The sequence below is a fragment of the Magallana gigas genome, chromosome 7, assembly GCF_963853765.1.
Source record: "Magallana gigas chromosome 7, xbMagGiga1.1, whole genome shotgun sequence".
Taxonomy (NCBI): Eukaryota; Metazoa; Mollusca; class Bivalvia; order Ostreida; family Ostreidae; genus Magallana; species Magallana gigas.
The window spans coordinates 1284114-1305778 of record NC_088859.1 but is presented as its reverse complement, the minus strand read 5'-3'; the positions used below and the strand labels follow the sequence as shown (position 1 = coordinate 1305778).

The following is a 21665-nucleotide window of genomic DNA, read 5'->3' as shown; positions in this document are numbered from 1 at the left end:
AACTTTTGAGAAACAGATAAATTGTGTAATTTCCAGAACATCATGCTTTTTAAGTAAACCAAACAGTATTTTTCGCGTAGTTTTTGGGAGTAGATTTTAAATCAACTCTCCTATGCAGTCACGCGGACAAACCGAAAGTGAAACAGTGTTTGGACCTCAGCACAAATCATTGCTCCTGACAAGACTTGGTTCTTGAAAATAATTGATGAATTCGATGTAATGTATGCTAAAGCATTGTTTTTCAAGGAAACTTATTTACAAATACCTTAAAAATAGTCAGATTTTGAATGGGACGAACAATTTAAATATTTTTTGTAGTCGTATGTATTCCTACGCCAGAGTTCAATATAGTCTCGTTCAACTCGACGCTCGGCTGTCTCCGTAAACCCTTGTCGGAGATTTACGGTGTCAGCCGAGCGTTTGCAATTGGTTGAACGAGACTAGAGTTCAATATTGCTTGGATCCATACAATTTTCGAGAAATATTTCTACCACTGATACATAGTTTGATTGAATTTATTTTATCTTTAAATATTATTTAACATGATTCATATGGAGGTTTCTCGACATTCTAGTCGAAAAAGTTCAAAAATTCATATTATAAAAATATGCGTAATTCAAATTAGAAACTACGTATACATGTACTTGTCATGCAAAATAACATATCATTGATTTTAAAATAAATAAACATCGACAAAATCAACTCCCGCCAGTTTTTCAGTACTTTGATTTCTAGTGTGTTTTCAAAGAGACAGACTACACTTGACTGACGTGAACTTTGACGTCACAATAAGGGGAAACTACTCTACGTAGTTATTGTAAATCTGCTGAAATATAAATACCAAAATCTTCTCAAAATCTTGCAGAGCTAACGAATCGGGACATATCTTCAGAGATAGGAAACAGCTGTAACTTGCTCTCATTTGGATGAATGCTCACAATTATTTTATTCACTTTATTTACGGTAATTTCCAGGAACGTTTTTTAAATGGGGCGTGGCAACATCATTCAAAAAATCTTCATAAGCAAAAAGAAAAATAAAATTCTCAAAATTAGGAAAATTCTAATCGGGGTGGGGAATGGGGAGTGCGTGGTATGCCTTTAGCTCTTTAGCTGCTCAAAAGTGTCTTTATTTTCACTACTATTTACGATAATACATGCTCCCGGGGGATCCATTTTCCTTATGTGATCAACAAATTTTTTTTATACGTAAATTTGATTTTTTTTTTAAACGGGGGAGGGGGGAATCTGTGATGAGTCAATTTTTATTTGTAAGTTTAATAAAAATGTCTGGTGCAAGAAAAGAGGAAATAAACTGCAATGTACATTATGTTAAAATCTTTATTATTCAACAACATTTTATCTGAGATAAATTCTATATTGGCGTGCGACCAGTATATAAACAGTCTGATTAAAATCAGATATTTGATCCGTTCCGACAAATTCTGATGTCGCTACACTTTGGTTAGCGACTATCAGAATTTCGGAGCGTTACAAAGATCTGGTTTTAATTAGATTGGTATATAAATAAATAAAAAATCTTATGAATTATGAATAATGAAAATGTACTGGCAAAATAAGTATATTTATTTTTTTTTGCATTCAAATTCATTTACTTTACGTCACTACTTTTATTTTTATTGATTTATCATAATTCATTTTGATCACCTGCTGCGCTCGCCCCAACGGTCGCACCGTAAAACATATTAAATGTTTGATAACTGTCCGTTCGCAGTTTAGTTTTTTGCATCTTTTTAAAGGTATTAATTATACCTCAATCAGGAAAGACAAAAATTCGCACTTTGGGCCGGTGTAAATGGGCATGGAAATGAGGTTTGGATAATCTGGTACAGTAGGTCCCTGTTATATCTGCCCTCTTAAAGCTGACATGAATTCATAAGAGCACACTGTCGCCATATTACAGGCACGTAGCATCGGGGGGGGGGGGGGGGGGCAGGGGGGCCTGCCCCCCACTTTTTCTCGCAGGAAATAATGTTCTAAAATTTACATAGTAAAAATTAAATTATCATGGAGTTGCCCCCCCCCCCCCCCCCCGACCACTTTTTATGGAGAATGTAACAAATTGCAATGGAAAATGAGAGAAATCGAAGTTATAGATATACTACGCCAGTAATATGTGTGCCTGGATTTCAGTCTGTCTTGTTTCGCCGTTCACTGGATATTCCTTGCCTGTGCAGTGGTTGTCATATTGTCCTTTCTGACATATATTATTTTTCAAATGATATCTGCAATTTGACTACTTTCTTTAGTTTCTATTTTATCTTTTGTTAATTCCGTGGTCAGAGTAAGTGCCATCCATTAGATCTTTTGTTAGGGGATTATCCTGTAGCGTCAGGTTCTAAATCAAGCCTCGGTCAGCTTAGAATAAATAAATACATCACGTAATAATCAAATTAATTAGAATTATCTATTCCAAAATTATTTTTGAACAAAGAATAAAGATTTTGATTAGTCAGTACCTGGACAGGGAAGCCCGGGTCTCCGATCTAGATAGCGTCCCCTCCGTGGGTCACTCTGATCGGAGACGCCAATAAAACAAGTTTAATTTTCATTTACGCCTTCCCAGGTTTTATATTCAACAGTCATCCCAAACCGTTTGGACCGGGGACTGGAATTCTACGGGTCCCTTACTGCAATCGAGTTCCCCAAACATAGATTATTCCCCAAAAGTAGATTTTTGTTTAAAACGCGATTCTTCAAGTATTTTTGTCCATCTAACGTGTTTGGGTGAATTAAATACTAGAGTGCAGTGAAGCATTAATAATGCTATTGGCCTTTTATAGGGGATGTGTATCCACTATAAATTTGCTGTTTATTTGGTCCTCAACATTGTTTTTAATATTAAGCAACCTAAGGAAAAATCCTATTTTGATATAGTTTTTGTATTTAATAAATGAACATCCTTTTCATTGGCAACTTAAAACAACCTTAAATCTCTTAGCGAATCTCAACCAAACAAGAAGTGATTGTAATATTCAGCAAATGTCAAGGTCTCGGCTCGCAACAAGAGGTCAAGATTCATGCATCGTTCTTAACAATTTAAAAGTTCAGTGGAAATCAGTCACCCCGACGGCTTATTTCAGATAGAAAATAAATTATACGGAGTGAACACGTAGAAATTTTGTTGAGTGTATATATGTAGATTTAATATGGGCTGCTTCATTTTATTTTGTTTTCCGTTCAAAATCAAAATTATTTTTCATCAACAGAAACTTTTCCATATATATAAGCATTTCCAAGATAAAGAAATTCCTACTGATTCTGCCCAACTTTGAGCCTTGTTGCTACAAATCAATTAACCCAATATAAGTACCCGAATTAAAAATATTCTAATAAGTCCAAGTTCATTTGCAGTAAAATAAAATGACATAAATATATAATTGCTAACTAGATTGACTAAATTGAAATGTACTGATGTTCATGTACTTGAATTCAATCTGTTGATATTACTGATTTAAAGATATGAACACATTTTTAATCTCTGGTTAGTTTGGGGCTGACATTCTGTTGGTTTTTGGGAGTTGATGTTAATCAACTCTCCTATGCACTAACTCGGGCAAAGCGAAAGTGAAACAGTGTTTGGACCTAAGCACAAATCAATACCGCTGACAACACTTCCCAGTGGGCATTTCAACGTTGAAACAACGTTGTTTCAACGTCAGGCATCAACGTTGAATCAACGTTGAAAAAAGGTTGCATATGAAAGTTGAGGCAACGTTGAAAATGTAACGTTGTTTCAACGTCAAAATTCAACGTTGATTCAACGTAGAGATCGTGTTGAAATTTGGTTGAAAATATGTAGATATGATGACGAAAATAATTTAAAATTAAGTAATTTTTTCGTAAAATGTTGCTTACAAACATATTTTTATTATGTTGTGCTGAATTATGTGTTCTGACACTTTATTAAAAAAAAGATAAATCCAAATGTCGCCCTTTATTTATATCCAAGTAGTATTAGAGTGCATCCTTCGCTAAACAACATGTGTATAAATCCCTCGTTTAAAAGTTAAACTTGGCATTTCAAAATGTTTTAAATAAGGCTGTAGGGAAATGACCACAAAGAAACCAAAGTACATTCCGCCAAATGGTAGTCATGTTTGTTTTTCATGAAATGAAACAAAGGATGTCAACACAAAAACGTAGAATCCACAATAGTCAGTTCATCATTTGCATTCAGCAGACTGTTATAAAAAATAACTCCCAAGATACTCGATCCAATGTAAAATATAAAATAGTCACAATAGCCCAAAAGCTAAAATCCCGGCATTTTACTGTTACCGAAAAAAAAGGAAGTTTCAAATTTGAAAATATGTATTCAGTTTCATTTATTAAAACGTTGTATCAACGTAGAAAAGTGGTTGATGTCTTCAACGTTGAAAATAAGTTGGGTCTTCAACGTGGAATCAACGTTGAGTCATGGTTTGGGTTTCAACGTTGAAACCTCAACGTTGTTTCAACGTTGAATAATGGTTGATCAACGCTGCAACTTGATTTCAATCATTTCTCAACGTTGAAACAACGTTGCGTGCCCACTGGGTTAGTTCTTGAAAATAATCATAAATTCGATGCTATGTATTCTGAAGCATTGTTTTTCAAGAAAACTTATTTATTAATACCATGAAAATAGTAAGATTTTAAATTGTACAAACAATTTAGATATTTTTTTTAAGTCGTATGTATTCCTACGCTAGAGTTCAATGTAGTCTCGTTCAAACAGACGCTTGCCTGTCTCCGTTAATATACGTTAAAACAGAGTCTCTCTTGCTTTTCGGAGATAAACGGAGACAGCCGAGTTTTTGGTTGAGCAAGACAAGAGTTCAATCTTGCCTGGATCCATACAATTTCTCAGAAAGATTTCGATTACTGACTTGCCATGCAAAATCACATATCGTTGATTTTGAATAAATGATAATCGATAAAATCAACTCCCATCAGTACTTCAGTACTTTGATTTAAAGAAGCTTTCGATTTCTCTAATTTTTAGCTCACCTGAGCTGAAAGCTCCAGTGAGCTATTCTGATCACATTTTATCCGTCGTCGGTCTGTCCGTCCGTCTGTAAACTTTTTTACATTTTGAACTTTTTCTCTAAAACTACTGGGCCAATTTAAACCAAATTTGGCACAAGGCAACCTTATGGGAAGATAAATATAAATTGCAGAAATGAAAGACCGATCGTTTCTCAAAGCGGAGAAAACCTCGAAACTGTAGAAAAAGGGGGGGTGCATTTAAAAAAATCTTCTTCTTAAGAACTACTTAGTCAAATTCAACGTAATTTTGCAAAAATAATCCTTACGGAAAGGAAAATATAAATTGCAAAAATTATCGGCGAATTCTGTTTCAAATTTGAGTATTTATGAAAATTAAAATAATGAAGAGATATTCGCTGTCAATCACTTTATAACATCGGGTTCGGTATTCCATATAGAAAACGAAAGGTCATTGTATAAGGCAGCCATGTTTGAATGTTGACGCATGACAACGGGTCAAACTGACAAAGATGAATTTGCTTGTTGTGCAACTTATGTGCGAAGGGATACTTGAAACATGCTAAATATATTTGTGCCGATTTCGTGAAGTGAATTTAGGTTAAATCTTTCAATGCGTTGACATTTTGGACTCGTGACCGTGGTTTTTCGTTGTTTTGAATTTCGTTTATGTTTATTAACTTGAGGAAAAATATCGCCTGTGTTTTGGAATTTTTACGTATCAAATCAAATATAGACTTCGGTAAATCAGACAGTTAGTTGTTTACCTGCGCAAGATAAGAAAAATCTGATGCACTAACAACATATTATATTATAAATACTATATATTCTATTGGTAATTCGGTTTGATCTCTACGTTGATTATGATGAAACGTGTTTTGTTAAGATGCTCTGCATTTTCAGTCTAAACAGAGATTGTTTTTGCTGCTAGAAATATATAGGTATACTAGTATAGATATTATGAAAAATAAATTGTAATCTTTCTTTGTTTTGGTGCATGTTTTTTCTGTGTTAATTATTTACAATTTTCCTTATTCAGCTGTGTCAAGTTTCGAATTATAAGCAAGATACAAAGCTTTGCTCACAGAACTGAGGCCATGCTTTTGTTCATTCTGAATAGGAAATACCAAGTTTAAAAACCTTAAGTTGAATGTAATTGAATGTAATTAACTCCTGTGCAAAAAAAAGGCCCAAACCAAGCAGAATTTTGAGTTCTGTATCTTGCTTATAATTCTACGATTGACGCTGAAATTTTGATTTTTCACTAGAAATGTCTCACTCAACGTTAAATACTTGTACAGAAAAATTAAAAGGATGATATGCACTAACAACTTTTTTGTGCCTTCTTCTTATACGATGAACCTACACCAAATTTGTTGGTTTTTCAGACACAATTAAATAAAAACGACCTCTTTAAAACAGTTAAAAACATTACTGTTACGGGGGATAAATGTATTATCACTATTCTTAAGAAAAAATTACAGCGGAAAATCATCTTGATTTGTAGCCATTTGTTAACGTTGATTTTGAATAAAGGGTGGCCTTAGTAAAATAGAGCGATATGCCTGTCATTTCATTGCAGTCTGAGGCTCATTGAGAGGGGTGGGGGGGGGGGCTAGACCTTATCAGAAATCTTGACAAGCAAGAAAAAGAAAAAGAAAAAAAAAAGCGTTTGAGTACGGCTATGTCTAACTTTGCAAAAAAAAGTGGGGGGGGGGGGGGGGGGGCTCCCCCTTTACCAAGTTCCGACGCCTATGCATTGATAATATATCTAATAGCTCTTTAACATATCACATGACAACATTTTTTATTTGAGTGTATTCATCGATTAAGTGAGTAAGGTTATAAAACGTAGCACGAGTTCACGCCTGGTAAACAACAATCGTTTATAATGCGGAAGACTAATTAAATTTTTAAATGTTTTTGATTTGAGCGCCTTGAGGTACAATTTTCCTTTTTCACATATAGGAATTTTTTTTAAATAAAATACAATAACTAGCTAGTACAATGTAGTTGAAGATGAATATGTACCTATATACATATTCTCATAATTTATATAATTTGATCGTTTTATAAAGTGAAGGGGCAGAACTAAAATACATGTAAAGGGGATTGGAAGTTAAGAGTGTACCCCTACCAAAAATTCAGTTTTATTTCTTGCATAGGATCTTATTTTTGATAAAAATGGTATTTCATAGGATTACAATATCAAAGATTAAGTGTAGAAAAATAAATGTAAAATTTGGAAACAGTTTATTTCGTGGTATTCTTTTTTGTTTTTCCACCGTGGGGCCATATCGCACAATATCCTTTGAACACACATATAAAGCCATTGTTGCTCAGGTAAGCGATGTGGCCCCATGGGCCTCTTGTTTAATACCCAAAGGATAATAAATATGCCATGTATTAATTAAAGAAATTAATTTAATTAGTTTGCTTTTGATCGACGTATATAAAAAAAAACACCGGGAAACTTCATCAATGCATGCGCGTAGCGTCGATCAAAAGAACAATTATTAAAGTCATTTCGTGTCATTCAATAAAATGAAAAATTAAATATTTTTATATCATAAATCATAGGGTGTCATTCATCCAAAATGTAAATCATGTAATTGAAGCGGCGCGTAGGAATATACAACAATAACAGCAAGAACATTAATGCGCCTTCAGCTGATGCTTGGTTACTAAGCTGACTTAAAATTGAAAGTTGCAATCTTAAACGGCTGATTCGAAGAATAAGGGAGAATACATGCAATGACTTGACGTAATGTCAGATTAATAATTTGGCCTATGAAACTGGATACAGTGTCACTGAATGGGACCGGTGGAATATTCAACATCGTTAAAAGAAGCCAGTAAAATATGCCACATATATTGCGGACTTTTCCTGGCACGTAAAATATTAAACCGTTATAATTACAAAAAAAACAAGGAAAACGTCAGATACTTGATGCAAGGGGGCGGGTCCATGGACGAAAATAATTTATATGTCAACAAAAATAGAATGTAAGTGTGCGTTTTTTGTGAATTTCCTGATAATTTAATATCTTTAGTGAGGCTTAAATATTATATCTGCATTGAAACACGCTGGATGAGGGGATTGAGGGGATGTACAAGCTGTAACGACGCTTTAAGTATTATGAATTTCGTTGGCCAGTAATCTAAAACTCTTCATCGGTGCAATAAATTTTGCAGTGAAGATTCCTGGAACAGCCAGCCTCGGAGCAAGAGTTGATCTTAGCCTCAAGTAGACAAAATCGTGAGAAGACGCCTAATTTCCGGTTCCATGGATTAATTAATGTGTATATTTGATGCTTCAGGGTTATACTTTTAATATTTCTATATTGATATAGTTGAATTTTGTTTGCTCATATTTAAAAAGGAATACACGTAACTTTACATTTTGTTTGTATTTTGGAAAAATCCCGTTCTATAATAGTTCTATATCAGAACAGCAGAGAAAAGTAGATCCGGCTAAATTTTTATTTTTGCAGGTATCATAGAAATTTTTCGACCAATCAAAAGCGCATATATCTCGTCAAACTATAGAATAAATATTAGACTATTAATCTTTCAGCTAAACAAATAAAACAAAAGTTAGAGTAGACGATTAGTTCTTTATCTTTATGCAGGTGATACAACAAAACATGTACATATAAATATCAATGTAAAATATCTAAACACTGACATCCATTTCGAATATTCCGTTTTCTTGAGCACATGTGAATCCTTCAACTAATGCGTCGTGAAGAAAAACGTATTCATCCTAAAGAAAAGCAATGCGTGATATAAATGAAAGAAATAGAGATCGGGGGATTAAATATATGCCAGAGAGAGAGAGAGAGAGAGAGAGAGAGAGAGAGAGAGAGAGAGAGAGAGAGAGAGAGAGAGTTCGGTTGTTTACAGAGGACTGGACGGCATACGCTCTCTGTTCCCGAAGTGCCCGGATACAACCCTCCACATCAACAGTTCCTGTCTCTGTTCCCTCAGTTAACAAGTAATCCAATGCAATGAATGTCCCCGTCCTCCCTGTGCCAGAACTGTTATATAAACAATGTACAAGTCTTAATGTATGTACATTCTGCATTTATTATGCGTCGACCCTACAATGTTTTAATATCAATTCATGTAGCATATAAGACACACATTGACTTCATGTAACTTAAATAAGAACTACATTTGAAGACCACAGAATCCATAGAAACATTCGTTCCTTACCGTCAATACAGTTATTATATAGTGTTAAGTAAACGTACATGTATGTAAGTTGTTAGAAAATTAGGAGTCGATTACTGAGATCAGAAACAGTATTTTTAAATGCAACACCTCTTTTCTACTTTTGACACTGCTCTCAGAGATGCTTTTATCTCGCTTGCTGCTATGCAGACGCTTTGTTTTCATCTCGTGGACACACAATGTCACATAAGAAATGTATAATTTACATGTATCTTACAAATACAGTAGGAAAAGTGCTAAGATAATTTTTGTGATAATTTTCGATTTCTTTTGGGATAAAGCAGAAAAATTTAATTCCAAAACAAAATAATTTGTTAGTAACCGCAATTTGTACCTGCAATGAATAATGATTGGCCCATCAGTGTCAGAAATATCACAATTGATCAGGTTTCTAAACATCAAAATGGAGTCCACATTGTCGGGAACTCTTGTGGTGAGCCAGTCTGTATACTGGTACTGGGTCACGTGTCTAACCTCAATGCCCTGTGTCAAAAGAAAAGAGAACAAAAGGCCATTCTAAGGTAACATTACATTACATATCTATATAACAAATTTTACTTTGTTTTAACCAATATATATGTACAATGTATTTCATAAATGGATTAGTCAACTACAATCAAAACAATTCTCAACATGCATTGTGATGAAAAGCTGATCGAGATATTATTTCCTATTGGGAAAGTAGCAAAAAAGTTTTCAGAGATAGTTTTCTAAAATAGATGAACAGTCTAGAAACACCATGTGGAGTTGTAAAGATACCTTTCTGATTGTGATATGTCTAATTGTGTACCGCCGTGAGGTGTTGTGGTTTTCTGTTCTTATAAAGAACGGTCCTATTCGAGTTTCTGTGTTTGGCCAGTATCTTATACATTTCATCTAAATACAAAGATATATATCAATTTACATATATAAGCAAAACTGCAAAGAAAGTATAATGAAAAAAGCGCATGAATAAAATCAATGTTTTGTCAGACACGACATTACAAAGCCAATTAACTACTGTAATCGCATCACACAAGACAGGTGTAGTAATTGTTCTTCGTTGTCAATTCTATCTATTAAAAACCAACGATTTGAATCTCTCTCAAAATGCATGAAAAGGAAAGATGAAATCTATCTTGACTTTTATAAGATGTCGGGAACTCGAGTATTTATCAAGAAAAACTTACGACCCCCATATTGTGTTCACATGACCCAATACTGGAACAGTTGTTGATTAGAAGGTAAACAAAAGAGCAATTATTTGAAGAAATATTTAAATAAAGAGAATTTCGTTAATATGGCACTGTTCTTAATGTGCGTGATATTAAATACACCTGCGATGATAAGAATAACGGTTCGATATCATCCAAGAAACTAACTCGTATACAACCCTCTATGTTTCCTGTTATCTTTTAACAAATGTATGTTTGTAACGGCCCTTGTTAGTAAATAGAATTATTCTGATCATTAAAAGAATTATTACAGTTCGTAGGTAAAATACCTTCCCATTCTCTAAAAGATTCGTCAACATTACTATTTTCACACTTCTCATTTGCCAGACCATTCGCCAAAAATCCAAAACTGTCTCCTCTGTAAATGGACCTGCAAATGGTTGATGTTATGGTCGAATAAGAGAAATGGAGTTTACAAATAAATGCCCAGAACTTTAAAAAAATATTCTATACACATGTACAATGTTTAAATGAAAATTTATCTGTTCAGTACAAATTTTTCTGGGCAAATACGAATTTTTATGTATGTGATAATAAGAGAATAAGATTTTTTCTTTCTTATCTAAGCCAACTAACTTGTGATTTCTGAAACTTAACAGAAAATAGTACTTGTATATATATACATGTATAATTATACACAAATGCTCAATTCTGAAAACTTGATACTCATGATCAAAGTCAAATTGATTTGAACTTAATACAGTTTTGTGAGATTAGGTGTAATGGCAGATTGCCAATTGAATTGCTCTTGATCTTTGCATTTATATGGAACATAATTAATTCGTAATCAAGCGAATTCAGAAAATAAAAATTTAAATACAATGTGGAAGGACAGATTAGCATACCATTAACAACAGGAACTCATTATAAGGATTATATTTCCTTATAAACACATTAGATATCCAAATGAGATGTAGATGTCCTTATACCTTTTAGTTTCATAGAAAAGTTACAATGTCATGGTTCATGTAAAAAAAATTCAGGTGGAGAGAAAAAATTGATGAAACAATATGTATAATGGAAAAAATATATATTATTATACCTTGTGCAGCTATATAAGCTCGCCGTTTTTCTAAACCCTGGATAAATAAAGAAAAATCTAGATTATTGATTAGAACTGTTTATTGTTTAGAATAAAAGTGAAATTAAAATAAAGTGCATTTTTTTCTAAATCATAATTACAGAAGATATCTTTGATTTAAATTTCTGATTTTGGTAGACGAAAGTAGTAAATTCATCAGAAAACTTATTTATAATAATGTATTATTTAACCCTATATTTTTGAAAAAAAGGAACAAGGAAATACAAGAATTGATTCAATAACAGAAGAGGATTCAAAGTTCATCAGTAGAGATATATTAAGTGACTACGTAATTTCATTAAATATTCACGTAAATCATTACCACCACCAGACACATACATGGACGAAGCAGGCATTTATATAATCTCCACTTCCTGCTATGTCGGAAGTATCCAGAACTACGCGACTAAAATCATCTGGAAAAAACCGTCAATCCTTTGAACATGTGTTACATTGATATATTTATAGTTCAGTGTATCACAGTTCAAAATTATGCATGCATTTGAACATTATTCATTCAAACTTAACTATCAATTTATGATCAGACACGATTGAATCTAAAGTGCATGCCCTTAATTTTAGACGCCATAACAACAAAAGATTCAAAGTCAACTTTTCTATGCTTTATTTTATTAATGAAATGAACATATTTCACAGTTAAAAAAATTATTAGAGAGAATATGTATTACTTATATCTTCAAAATAATTACATTTAAAGATTTAATCAAATCATTGGGTTTTAGGCAAATTAAAATAAGTGAAAAATGAAATGTTTTATAGGCTAGAAATTCCGACTCAAAATACAAATGATTTTCAATGTATTTTATAATTGTATTGGTTTAATTTTTTCAATAATACAATAATATATTAATTATAATAATAATAATATTATATTACAATTTCAAAAATCATTCTATAAAAATAAGGTTATTTAGAACTCAAATTTGTGAATTTCCAAAAATACAAGTGTAATTCGAAGAGATAACCGATCTGGAGCATAATACATAATATTTTTCTATTCACAGATTGTCATCGATGGATAAATTATTTAATAAGCCGGCCTTTTTTTAATTTGACACATTATCATATTAATTGTTAAGTGAGCAATTCAACATAAGTTAAACAATTATCGTGCTTTGCATCTATGTTGACTCTCACGCTTACGTAGTAATACGTAAAGAGTTCTCATAATTCTACTTAGTAATATTTCTACTTAGCAATAAATTAATACATGTAGTTAGTAAATCCTGTATAAAATGCCCCCAAGTCTTGTGAAAAAATATATATCGCTTCGCTACTTACACGGATAAACGTTTTTGTAGCGGTTTCTATATTTGTTTTTAGGATCTACCGCTGCGTCATATGAATCTGTCATAGTGTGGGGTATTCTCTGCAAGCATTAAAACACACCATTTAAATAAATAAAGATTATTCACAAATAATAATTGTAAATGAAATTAGTTTACAAAAATTTGTATGCCTTGAATTCCCTTTGAAGTCCATGGTTAAGCTTTTTATGTGGAACCCGGAGAAGGAACTCGTCAATGGAGAGTCGGTGTGAGGTGTTCATGTAATCGTCTGGTGGTTCTGGGTCTGTGTACTGGTGAGAATGTGGTAGAGGCATCATTTCATTGTCCTGAGTCTCAATAAAACCATAGGAATGAATAGGCGGTGTGACACACAAGCGTCTGATTATGTTAAGGAAGCAAATAAATAAAAATGTAAGTATTAGTAGTCCTCCCCCTCCTGCAACCATCATTGTCATCGCATCATCAGAAGTAAATTTTTCACCTGTATAAGAAAAAGGCACAGATCAAATATAGTATGTTTGGTAACTGTACGAATACAGACAATGAAGCTTATACATACTGCGGCAATGAGGAGGAATTCCATAATAGCATTCGGTACAATTGTCGGCAGACAGCAAGCAATTCCTACAGGGACTTGAACATTTTTTATCACAGTCGGGCCCAAACCAACCTTCATCACAGTGACCTAGACATTCACCATTTTCGAGACAGTCTTCACCACACAATGTTCCATTTGGACATTTTTGGCATTTAGCACCATAATACCCGGGTTTGCACAATGAGCATGTCTTATTTTTTCTGCACTTTCCAGGAACACAGTCCTTAACACAGAAGTAACTGCATTCCTCTGCAGTTGGATTCTCTGTGCAAGATATACACTTGTCATCTACTTGTAAACACTCATTACATACTCCGCTACATCCGCTGCAATTCTTTAGAACAGTCATATGTTCGTTGCATTCTGTTAAAAAAGTATTAAACACGTCTGCATATAAAGGGCTTTACATTAGGTGTTCATGTTAATAATTGTTTAATAATAATATCACTTTCTTTGAATACATTATTTTGTTATAAGTTTTGTTTCTTACTAATTTGAATTGTTCGTGTTTGTTCGAAAAAAAATAAAAGCTGCATTTGTTAGCAATAACATCACCTAATGTATTATTCTTACTACGCTAAATCAAATTGTGCACGTCAGTAAACTTTTTGATCATCGTCCTAATTAACTATAAACATGTTGATCATAGTCCTAATTAACTATTTGATCAAAAGTATGCAAATTAACCCAAATTGCAAAAAAGAAAAAAAACCTATGCCAAATAGTAAACGATTCAAAATGTTTCCATGAGTATTAATTTCTTAAGTAATTTGATTATTATTTTTAAACAAGATATAAGGTTAAGTATGTTACATTGTGTTTTTTTGTTGTTGTTTTTTTTTTTTTTGGTTTTATAAATTTTGCATTGTATCCCTAAAAGTAATTTGAAAAAAAATTGTACACTCTTGCAAATATCTACATTCTGAACCAGAATTGCAAAAACACAAATCTGAAATAGCGTGCCTTAAATCAAATCAGTTTGTTCCAATCTGTGTTAGTAGACATATCTATGAATGGATATGTAGATACATTTGCTTACGCTTTAGCTTTCTCTCATGTAAGCAATACCCCCTCTCCCCGTTATGATTCCTTCATATAATCATATCTTTCACGGGTGGAATTCCTACCCAGGCCTATCACGGTAACTTTATTCACTACGTTCATTTTCATCACATTTGAATGAAAAGGGTGAAATCTTTTTTCTCATAAAAAGAAAAATGTATGTATGCATGTATTATTTGAAAATTAGACACAAGGTAAAGCATTCTGTGAAATGTTCGTAGATACTTCTATAATGAAATGTCAAGCCTATTTAAAACTCCGACGGAGGCGCATCTTTTTAAATATACGAAACAGTTCTGCAATTTTTAAAGTCTGAAAATGTGTTTTAAACACCTACATTTTTTCAATATACTGTGAATTTCTTACACTCTGAGGAGGGGCAATTTTCATTGATAGTGTGTGTTTTTCATGATCATTGGGATATAGTTATGCCCATTTCGAAAAAGGAAGGGCATATTACTTTCCTGCTGCCTGTCGGTCGGTCGGTTTGTCGGTCGGTGGGTCTGTCCACCAACAGTTTCCGTTCATTTTCTTTGCAAAGGATGCACAAATTGAAATTAAATTTGGTATACAGGTTTATCATAGTGATATCTAGGTCAAGTACAATTTTGGGTGCTATCAAGCAATTTAAGACAGAATTGTGCCCCTTGGACATAGAAAAATTCCAATTAATTGCAGTTTCCATTCATTTTCTTCGCAAAGGATGCACATATTGAAATAAAATTTAGTATACAAGTTTATCATAGTAATATTTAGGTTAAGTACAATTTTGGGTGCGATCAAGCAATTTTCGACAGAGTTATGTCCCTTGGACATAGAAAAAATCCAATTATTTGCAGTTTCCGTTTATTTTCTTCGCAAAGGATGCACATATTGAAATGAAATTTGGTAAACACTTTTATCATAATAATATCTAGGTCAAGTACAATTTTGGGTGCGATCAAGCAATTTTCGACAGAGTTGTGCCCCTTGGACATAGAAAAAATCCAATTATTTGCAGTTTCCGTTCATTTTCTTCGCAAAGGATGCACATATTGAAATGAAATTTGGTATACAGGTTTATCATAATAATATCTAGGTCAAGTTTGATTTTTTTGTGCGATTAAGCAGTTTTTGACAGAGTTATGTGCCTTGGACTTAATTTCAATTTCAATTATTTGTAGTTTCCGATCTGTTTCTCGCAGTTCTTTCCAAGGTGTTTTACAAACACCTCTTGTTTCTGGAGCGTCGGGTTTTTTTTTTAAGTAAGAAGATTTAATTCGTCGAGGACGTAAATTCGTAGGGGGGGGGGGGGCATGCACGAATACCACGAATATTGAGCTATCATGAATTCTAATGATTCCACAGTAATGTGTTTTGGTTATTAAGCAAACTTAAAATAACACCATACACGTATCAAAAGTGTATCATATCCAAAGACTGAAAGGTTTGGATACGAAAAAGAATGAATCAATGAGTAGATGGCCAAGATCATGAAATTATTAAATTCAATTGAATGATTTTTTTTTCACAATTGTTATAAGTTAATACTTTTGATTTAGAAACCATACCTAGTGTTTCAATTTCAAACAGCCTTAAAGATCCTTTGTCTGTTCTCATAACCGTTAACATCTCACCATCCATATCATAGTTGCAGCAAAATCTGTAGGTGTGAGGTGACACGATATCTTGAGTTATACTTAAAGATCTGCAAAGTTTCCCAATACGTTTTGCGTCTTTACTGATGTAAATTTCATAATCACCTAAAATAGAAAAAAAGATAGATTATCGAATGTAGCGCGTCATTATGATCATCAAAATACATTAAAACTTTGTAGGACAGTTTTAGTTTATCTCTCATATACTTATCTTGTTTTCTAAATAACACTTTTGTTATGTTTCTTCACACATTGTTTGTTGAAGTGAAATATTTAAACGTTCAAATATGATACGATGGTAGATACCAAAGGAGATTAATGTGTATATTGAATGTGTCGCAGACTATCTAAGCACACATATCCAACTTTACATATAAAGTATTTTAACATTTGAAGTGTGCCTTTTTTTTTTTTAAAATGGCTGAAACATATTCTATGGTTAGAATACACCAAATCGTTAATTTTAATACCTCCTCTGGCCTCCATGTTAAAGCAAGAAAAATTGGCCCTCTGATTAAAGATGATGCTCAGAGGTACCCCTTCTTCTACCTGGGCAAAGGTGAAGGGATCTCTATCAATCGCCTTCATCACTATGTCGAAACTTGTTCCATTAAAAAGTGTTACGTTTTTAACAATGTCCTGCATTCTGAAGCTCTCTGTTAATTAATGTTCATAAAGCAAGTGTTTACACCCAATTGCAAATTCAGGGTTAGCTAATTAACACATGAATTAATTACTTTTATGATTAAAGCAAATCGTAATCATATAGATTTGTACATACCTATCACGAAAAGATAAGGAATCAGAAGTATTGGTTTTTCTACTAGAATCCTCATCATAGTTTTCACTTAAGTTACCATTTTAAAACATTATACTTTAAATATGAATGGACTTTTTATTTCCCTCTATAATTACAATCTGATTAGCATTTCCTGTTTTGTCGCCGGATTTTCCCATCAAACGAGGAATATTTGAATAAACAATTAAATAGATCACAGTTTGAATTACTCACATTTTCAAAAATGTGGATCTATTTAAAGTCATTGTCATTCATTATATTTTTACACTTTTGCTCTCTTGGTCATAATGCCGAATTCCAATCCTTTATAGAAACGGCATAATCAATTGTACTGAAGGATTAAGTGATTTTATTATATTTTGTTTCATTAGATATAAAAATTTTGTAGAAAACCTCATGTTCTAAGCATATTGTTGTTTAAACTTCCTCTATAAATATAACAAAACAATTTTACAAAAAGAAAAGTGAAGTTAGATTTTTTTTCAAATGAGTTAATACTTTGATCATATTTTATTTAATTAGGTATTCAAAATAGGTCCTAGATCATATGATTTTTTTCGTTTGAGGGACGAATTAGACAGAAATAAATTTCTACTTGGTAAAATAATAAATTAATTATCCGGAAATACAAGGTTTTCATTCGAATACCTGTTTGTGTCACCTGGTTCTTAAGAACCGGTTTATTAGCAAGGCTATATTATATAAATAGTGCCTGTTTGGGAGGGTAAGAGTTGAAATTGACACCCCGAGAAAACCATTGTCAACCGACGCGAAGCGGAGGTTGACAATGGATTTCGAGGGGTGTCAATTTCAACTGTTATCCTCCCAAACAGGCACTATTTATTTTGTTATACTGAATGTCTTTTAAAAAAATTTTAAGAAAATTTTACTACTTTTATATAGGAATAACGTGAATTCTACAGCGAACCGTAGGCGCATAATTTTCGCGCATGTAACATTTTTTAATGTTACCCGTTGCCAAGGGCGTTGCTAACGCTGAGGGTAATAGAAAGTATTATTAACTGCGTCTTAACCAATCAGATTTCAGTATTTAACATGAAAGTATAACAAAAAGAATTGCTCAGGTGTTAAATACCAGTTTAGGACGACACGTACAGCGGAAAGTTTAAATTTTCAGAATTGTTTTATTAAAATAAATAAATCATGTGATCCAACTTTATGCCATAATTATGTATGTGTACATTTAATATGCCAAATATTAAATAGCTGCAGCATGTCATTGCTAATTCCACACAATGTGTTGTTATTTACTAGTATATAGTATTCAGTTTTCATTTGGAAAGTAATGAATGGATTTAAAGGAGAACAGTATTTTTAGCCTTTCTGTATTTTAATTCTTCTTAAAATATTCAAAACAAGACAATTATACTAAAAATAAGTATGAACGTGATTTGGAAGGGATAATTACTATGATTCTTTCTTTTTTTACAATCAATAATCCTGATAGAAATTGCATGATTTCATCGTTTTGTATTGTTTTATTATTACAGCTTTCAGTTGCAGAATTCATATCTATATATGATAATTAGTAACCTATACGACACACGAGGACAAGTAATCATGGCTCCTGATTGTCTTCATATGTTAATGAATGCATGTAGTTTATAAATTACTAGCATATAACCATGGAAATCGGAATATATGGTTTTTAGTGTTATATCTTATTCTGTGGCACTCAATTTACTAGTATATTGCTGTGATTGATTAATATAACATAACAGACTGAAAATCATTAATTTAAAAGATTACATATCCAAAAATCACGATCCATAATCTTTTGTCAATTCTGCTCTTAGTTAAAAACCATTGATAAAACGTCGACTTTCTTGTAAAAATCAATCTTGGAGGTTTATTGTGTACATTGTAAAATATTAGATTTGGTTGTGTAATCTAATTGGAAGGGAGAAGGCATTGGAGATATTCAGCATCAGCTTAATCAAGTTTATCTTGATTCATAAATCGCATAATCAAATTTTCGCTTGCTTGATAACAGATAAAACTTATAAAGATGAACTTTCCTCAACTTTATATCAAGTAATAAGTGTAAATGAAAAAAAAACTACACAAAAAATATTATATTCTTTCAAAAAGCATAAATGGCAAGAATTATTCTATCATTTCCCACACAAATAAATATGTTGATTCAAATGCACAACGAAGCTTTTGTTTACAGTCCATCACGATGTAGAATCCTGACGATGCTTAGAATAATATTGAACAACTGCATCGTGTAGAAAAATATATTCGTCCTAAAAAAGGAAAAAAATGTTGAGAGGTACATATAAGTCACATTTTTAAGATAATGTAAACATCAGTACAATCTAGGTACGTTTAAGGATGACTTACACATGTTTGAACAGCTGAGGGTCTTTGTTTGCGAAGCCTTGAGATACAAGTTATGACGTCAATGTCTCCCCGGTAAATGCTTTCCTCAAGGAGATAATCTAAGGCTATAAATATACCTGTTTGGCTAGTTCCCATGCTACAATCATAATGGTCATATAAATGAACATATTATGAAAATGTAAAAAAATAGATATTGAAATTGGTAAATACAGATACTGTGTAAGTGAGAAAGCATACATAATAGTTTGAAATAATTAGAAAGTGTACTTAACCTGCAGTGTACTAATATCGGGCCACTTGATTCAGCAGTGCCACCTTTTACAAGTTCTCTCAAACACAGGAGTGAGTCTGTACATTCAGGAAGAGACTGATGGTGCCAAGAGGTAAAGTGAAAATGTTGCATTCGCATGCCTTTGTTGTTTACATCGTTAATCTGTAGAAATAATCTATCATTGTAAATTTTCTCTTAACAATTTTATAATGTTTTTGATAATTTAACAAGATTTGGAAGAAATTTTACAAATTCTAAATTAAAAGATGCAATATGACGTTTTTAAATTTACCTAAAAAGAACTGTTTCTGTCAGAAACAGATGTTATATACATATTAAGAATTTTAAAAAAAACCCTCCCAACCTTGGTCAGCAGCATGAATGACACTTACTTTCTTCACCAGCATCTGTCTGATAATGTAATGTTCGTAAACATCATGTCTCTCTATGTTTATGAAAAATGAACCAATTTGGTTGTCCGTGCTTGGCCAGTATCTTACACTAGAATCCTGACAAAATATAGAAAAAGAAAATACCTTAATAATAATAAAACTGTGAATGTTATTATTTATAGAAAAGTCAGTCCTGTTTATTTTAAGCCATTGGATCAATCTCTGATTATCAACATACATGTATATCTAATCATTTTATTAATAGAATGACGAAAATGAGCAAAATACTATGCCTCAACCACCATGAACAGATCAAAGTCGAAGGAAAAGACATGTTAGGATTGAACAATTTCGTGGAAAGGTTTACGACAACACTTCTAAACGACAAACCATTTCGCTGCAGCTGTCATTGGTTAAATTCACTACTCTGGTACAATTGTTTTCCCAAATCATTTCCCAGAAGTCGCTAATAGACGACGATGAGGATGGACCTTACACAACAAAACATTGTCAGTATTGTATTGCGTTCTTATTCCAACAAAATAACATTCAGATCTCAAATCAATCTATGTATATACCTTGTGCAGCAATATATGCTCTCTTTTTATTACAACCCTATGAGATAATAAAATAAAACATAAAGATGAAGATAATACGACTTCTACGACTAACAATAAAAAATTAACAAAGGAATACATAAAAAAAAAACAGTAACAAAAAAAATTAAGGAAAAAACTCGCATCAATAAAGGAGGCGTTAAATTTATTGAGTCTGTTTGATGAATCTTTGTTGTCGAAATCCAATCTTGTGTAGTCATCTGAAAGACGGAAAACCATTTAATGGCAAACTCACAAATATTATGTTATACAGAAAAAATTAACACTATATTTAAAAATACACATGCCTTCTCTAAGTGGGGCTGTTGCATTGAAATCGCAGGCATCATTAGAAAGGGACTGAAACAAAAAACGGGAACGTGTGAAGAAAACTCGGAAAATCTTAATTGTTTGCAAAACAGTAATATTTAATTATCATAGAATGAACTTGAAAAGAATTTCTATTTAACAGTTATTTAACCTGAAATTCATCAGAGAACTGATTGCAATTTTTTTTCCGTTCAACTTGTTGAATGAACGCGTCAATTGGGATGCGATGAGACGTAATATTAGAATAGAGTCTTTCCTCTTCGTTTAATACTGAATCGATTCCTGCCAAGTCATTTTGGTTCTGGTGTATTTCCTGAAGTGGAATGATATCATAGTTTTCCGGTCCCTTCTGCTTCTTTGATTTTATTCTTATCAAAACTGCTGGAACCAGGAGGACCATTGATCCTCCTAAAGAAACCATACAAATCCAAAGAGGACCGAATATACTGAATATACTGTCTAGTAGAAAAAGAAACAAATATTCATTAAAATCATCAAAACAACAGCAAAACTGGTATTTATCTATATAAAACGCTGTTTTCATAAGCCATAACATTCAAATGTAGGTAAAGTGATAGGTTCTTCGTGGTTTGATTATTTAACATATCAGATATGTAAAAAAAATATTGTACTGAAATTAGTACTAGTATATACTAAAGATTTATTAAATAATTTAAGTTATCTTTTTAAATTTCACTTGTCATATTAACTAATTTTGCGCATTGTAGAATCAAAATTGGTTGTTAACTCTTTCTAAATACTC

The 21665-nt window shown here is 32.5% G+C and overlaps 2 protein-coding genes across 5 annotated transcripts in view; both read right to left on the bottom strand.

Moving 5' to 3' along the window:
- Positions 1–8614: 8614 nt before the first annotated feature.
- On the bottom strand, positions 8615–17199 carry LOC105317534 (tyrosine-protein phosphatase Lar-like). The gene is made up of 13 exons (XM_011414189.4): positions 16929–17199; positions 16618–16803; positions 16061–16252; positions 13410–13811; positions 13021–13331; positions 12843–12930; positions 11880–11956; positions 11502–11538; positions 10729–10829; positions 10005–10121; positions 9580–9728; positions 8914–9049; positions 8615–8775 (listed from the first exon to the last, which is right to left on the bottom strand). Exons 1-13 carry the CDS (start codon positions 16984–16986, stop codon positions 8686–8688), a joined length of 1944 nt encoding a protein of 647 aa, XP_011412491.3. The 5' UTR covers positions 16987–17199; the 3' UTR covers positions 8615–8685.
- A 1777-nt stretch (positions 17200–18976) lies between these two features.
- Positions 18977–21665, bottom strand: part of LOC105317535 (receptor-type tyrosine-protein phosphatase alpha) — a 4688-nt gene continuing 1999 nt past the window's right edge. For all 4 annotated transcript variants that reach the window (XM_034455758.2, XM_066067380.1, XM_066067382.1 and 1 more), the window contains exons 6-14: positions 21054–21361; positions 20881–20932; positions 20717–20793; positions 20555–20591; positions 20367–20467; positions 19977–20093; positions 19586–19746; positions 19314–19449; positions 18977–19216 (exon numbers count right to left, since the gene is read on the bottom strand). In XM_034455758.2, coding sequence (XP_034311649.2) covers positions 19145–19216; positions 19314–19449; positions 19586–19746; positions 19977–20093; positions 20367–20467; positions 20555–20591; positions 20717–20793; positions 20881–20932; positions 21054–21361 — 1061 coding nt within the window. In that variant the 3' untranslated portion in view covers positions 18977–19144. The remainder of the gene's footprint in view (positions 19217–19313; positions 19450–19585; positions 19747–19976; positions 20094–20366; positions 20468–20554; positions 20592–20716; positions 20794–20880; positions 20933–21053; positions 21362–21665) is intronic.

What these genes read in the sequence shown, in the direction of transcription:
- LOC105317534 (XM_011414189.4), bottom strand. Translation starts at nt 16,986, where the DNA reads ATGATGAGGATTCTAGTAGAAAAACCAATACTTCTGATTCCTTATCTT. An exon ending in CTACAAAAACGTTTATCCGT is followed by an intron (nt 11,957 to 12,842) that starts GTAAGTAGCGAA and finishes GGTTTTTTCCAG; the next exon opens with ATGATTTTAGTCGCGTAGTT. An exon ending in TAAATGCCTGCTTCGTCCAT is followed by an intron (nt 11,539 to 11,879) that starts GTATGTGTCTGG and finishes TTATTTATCCAG; the next exon opens with GGTTTAGAAAAACGGCGAGC.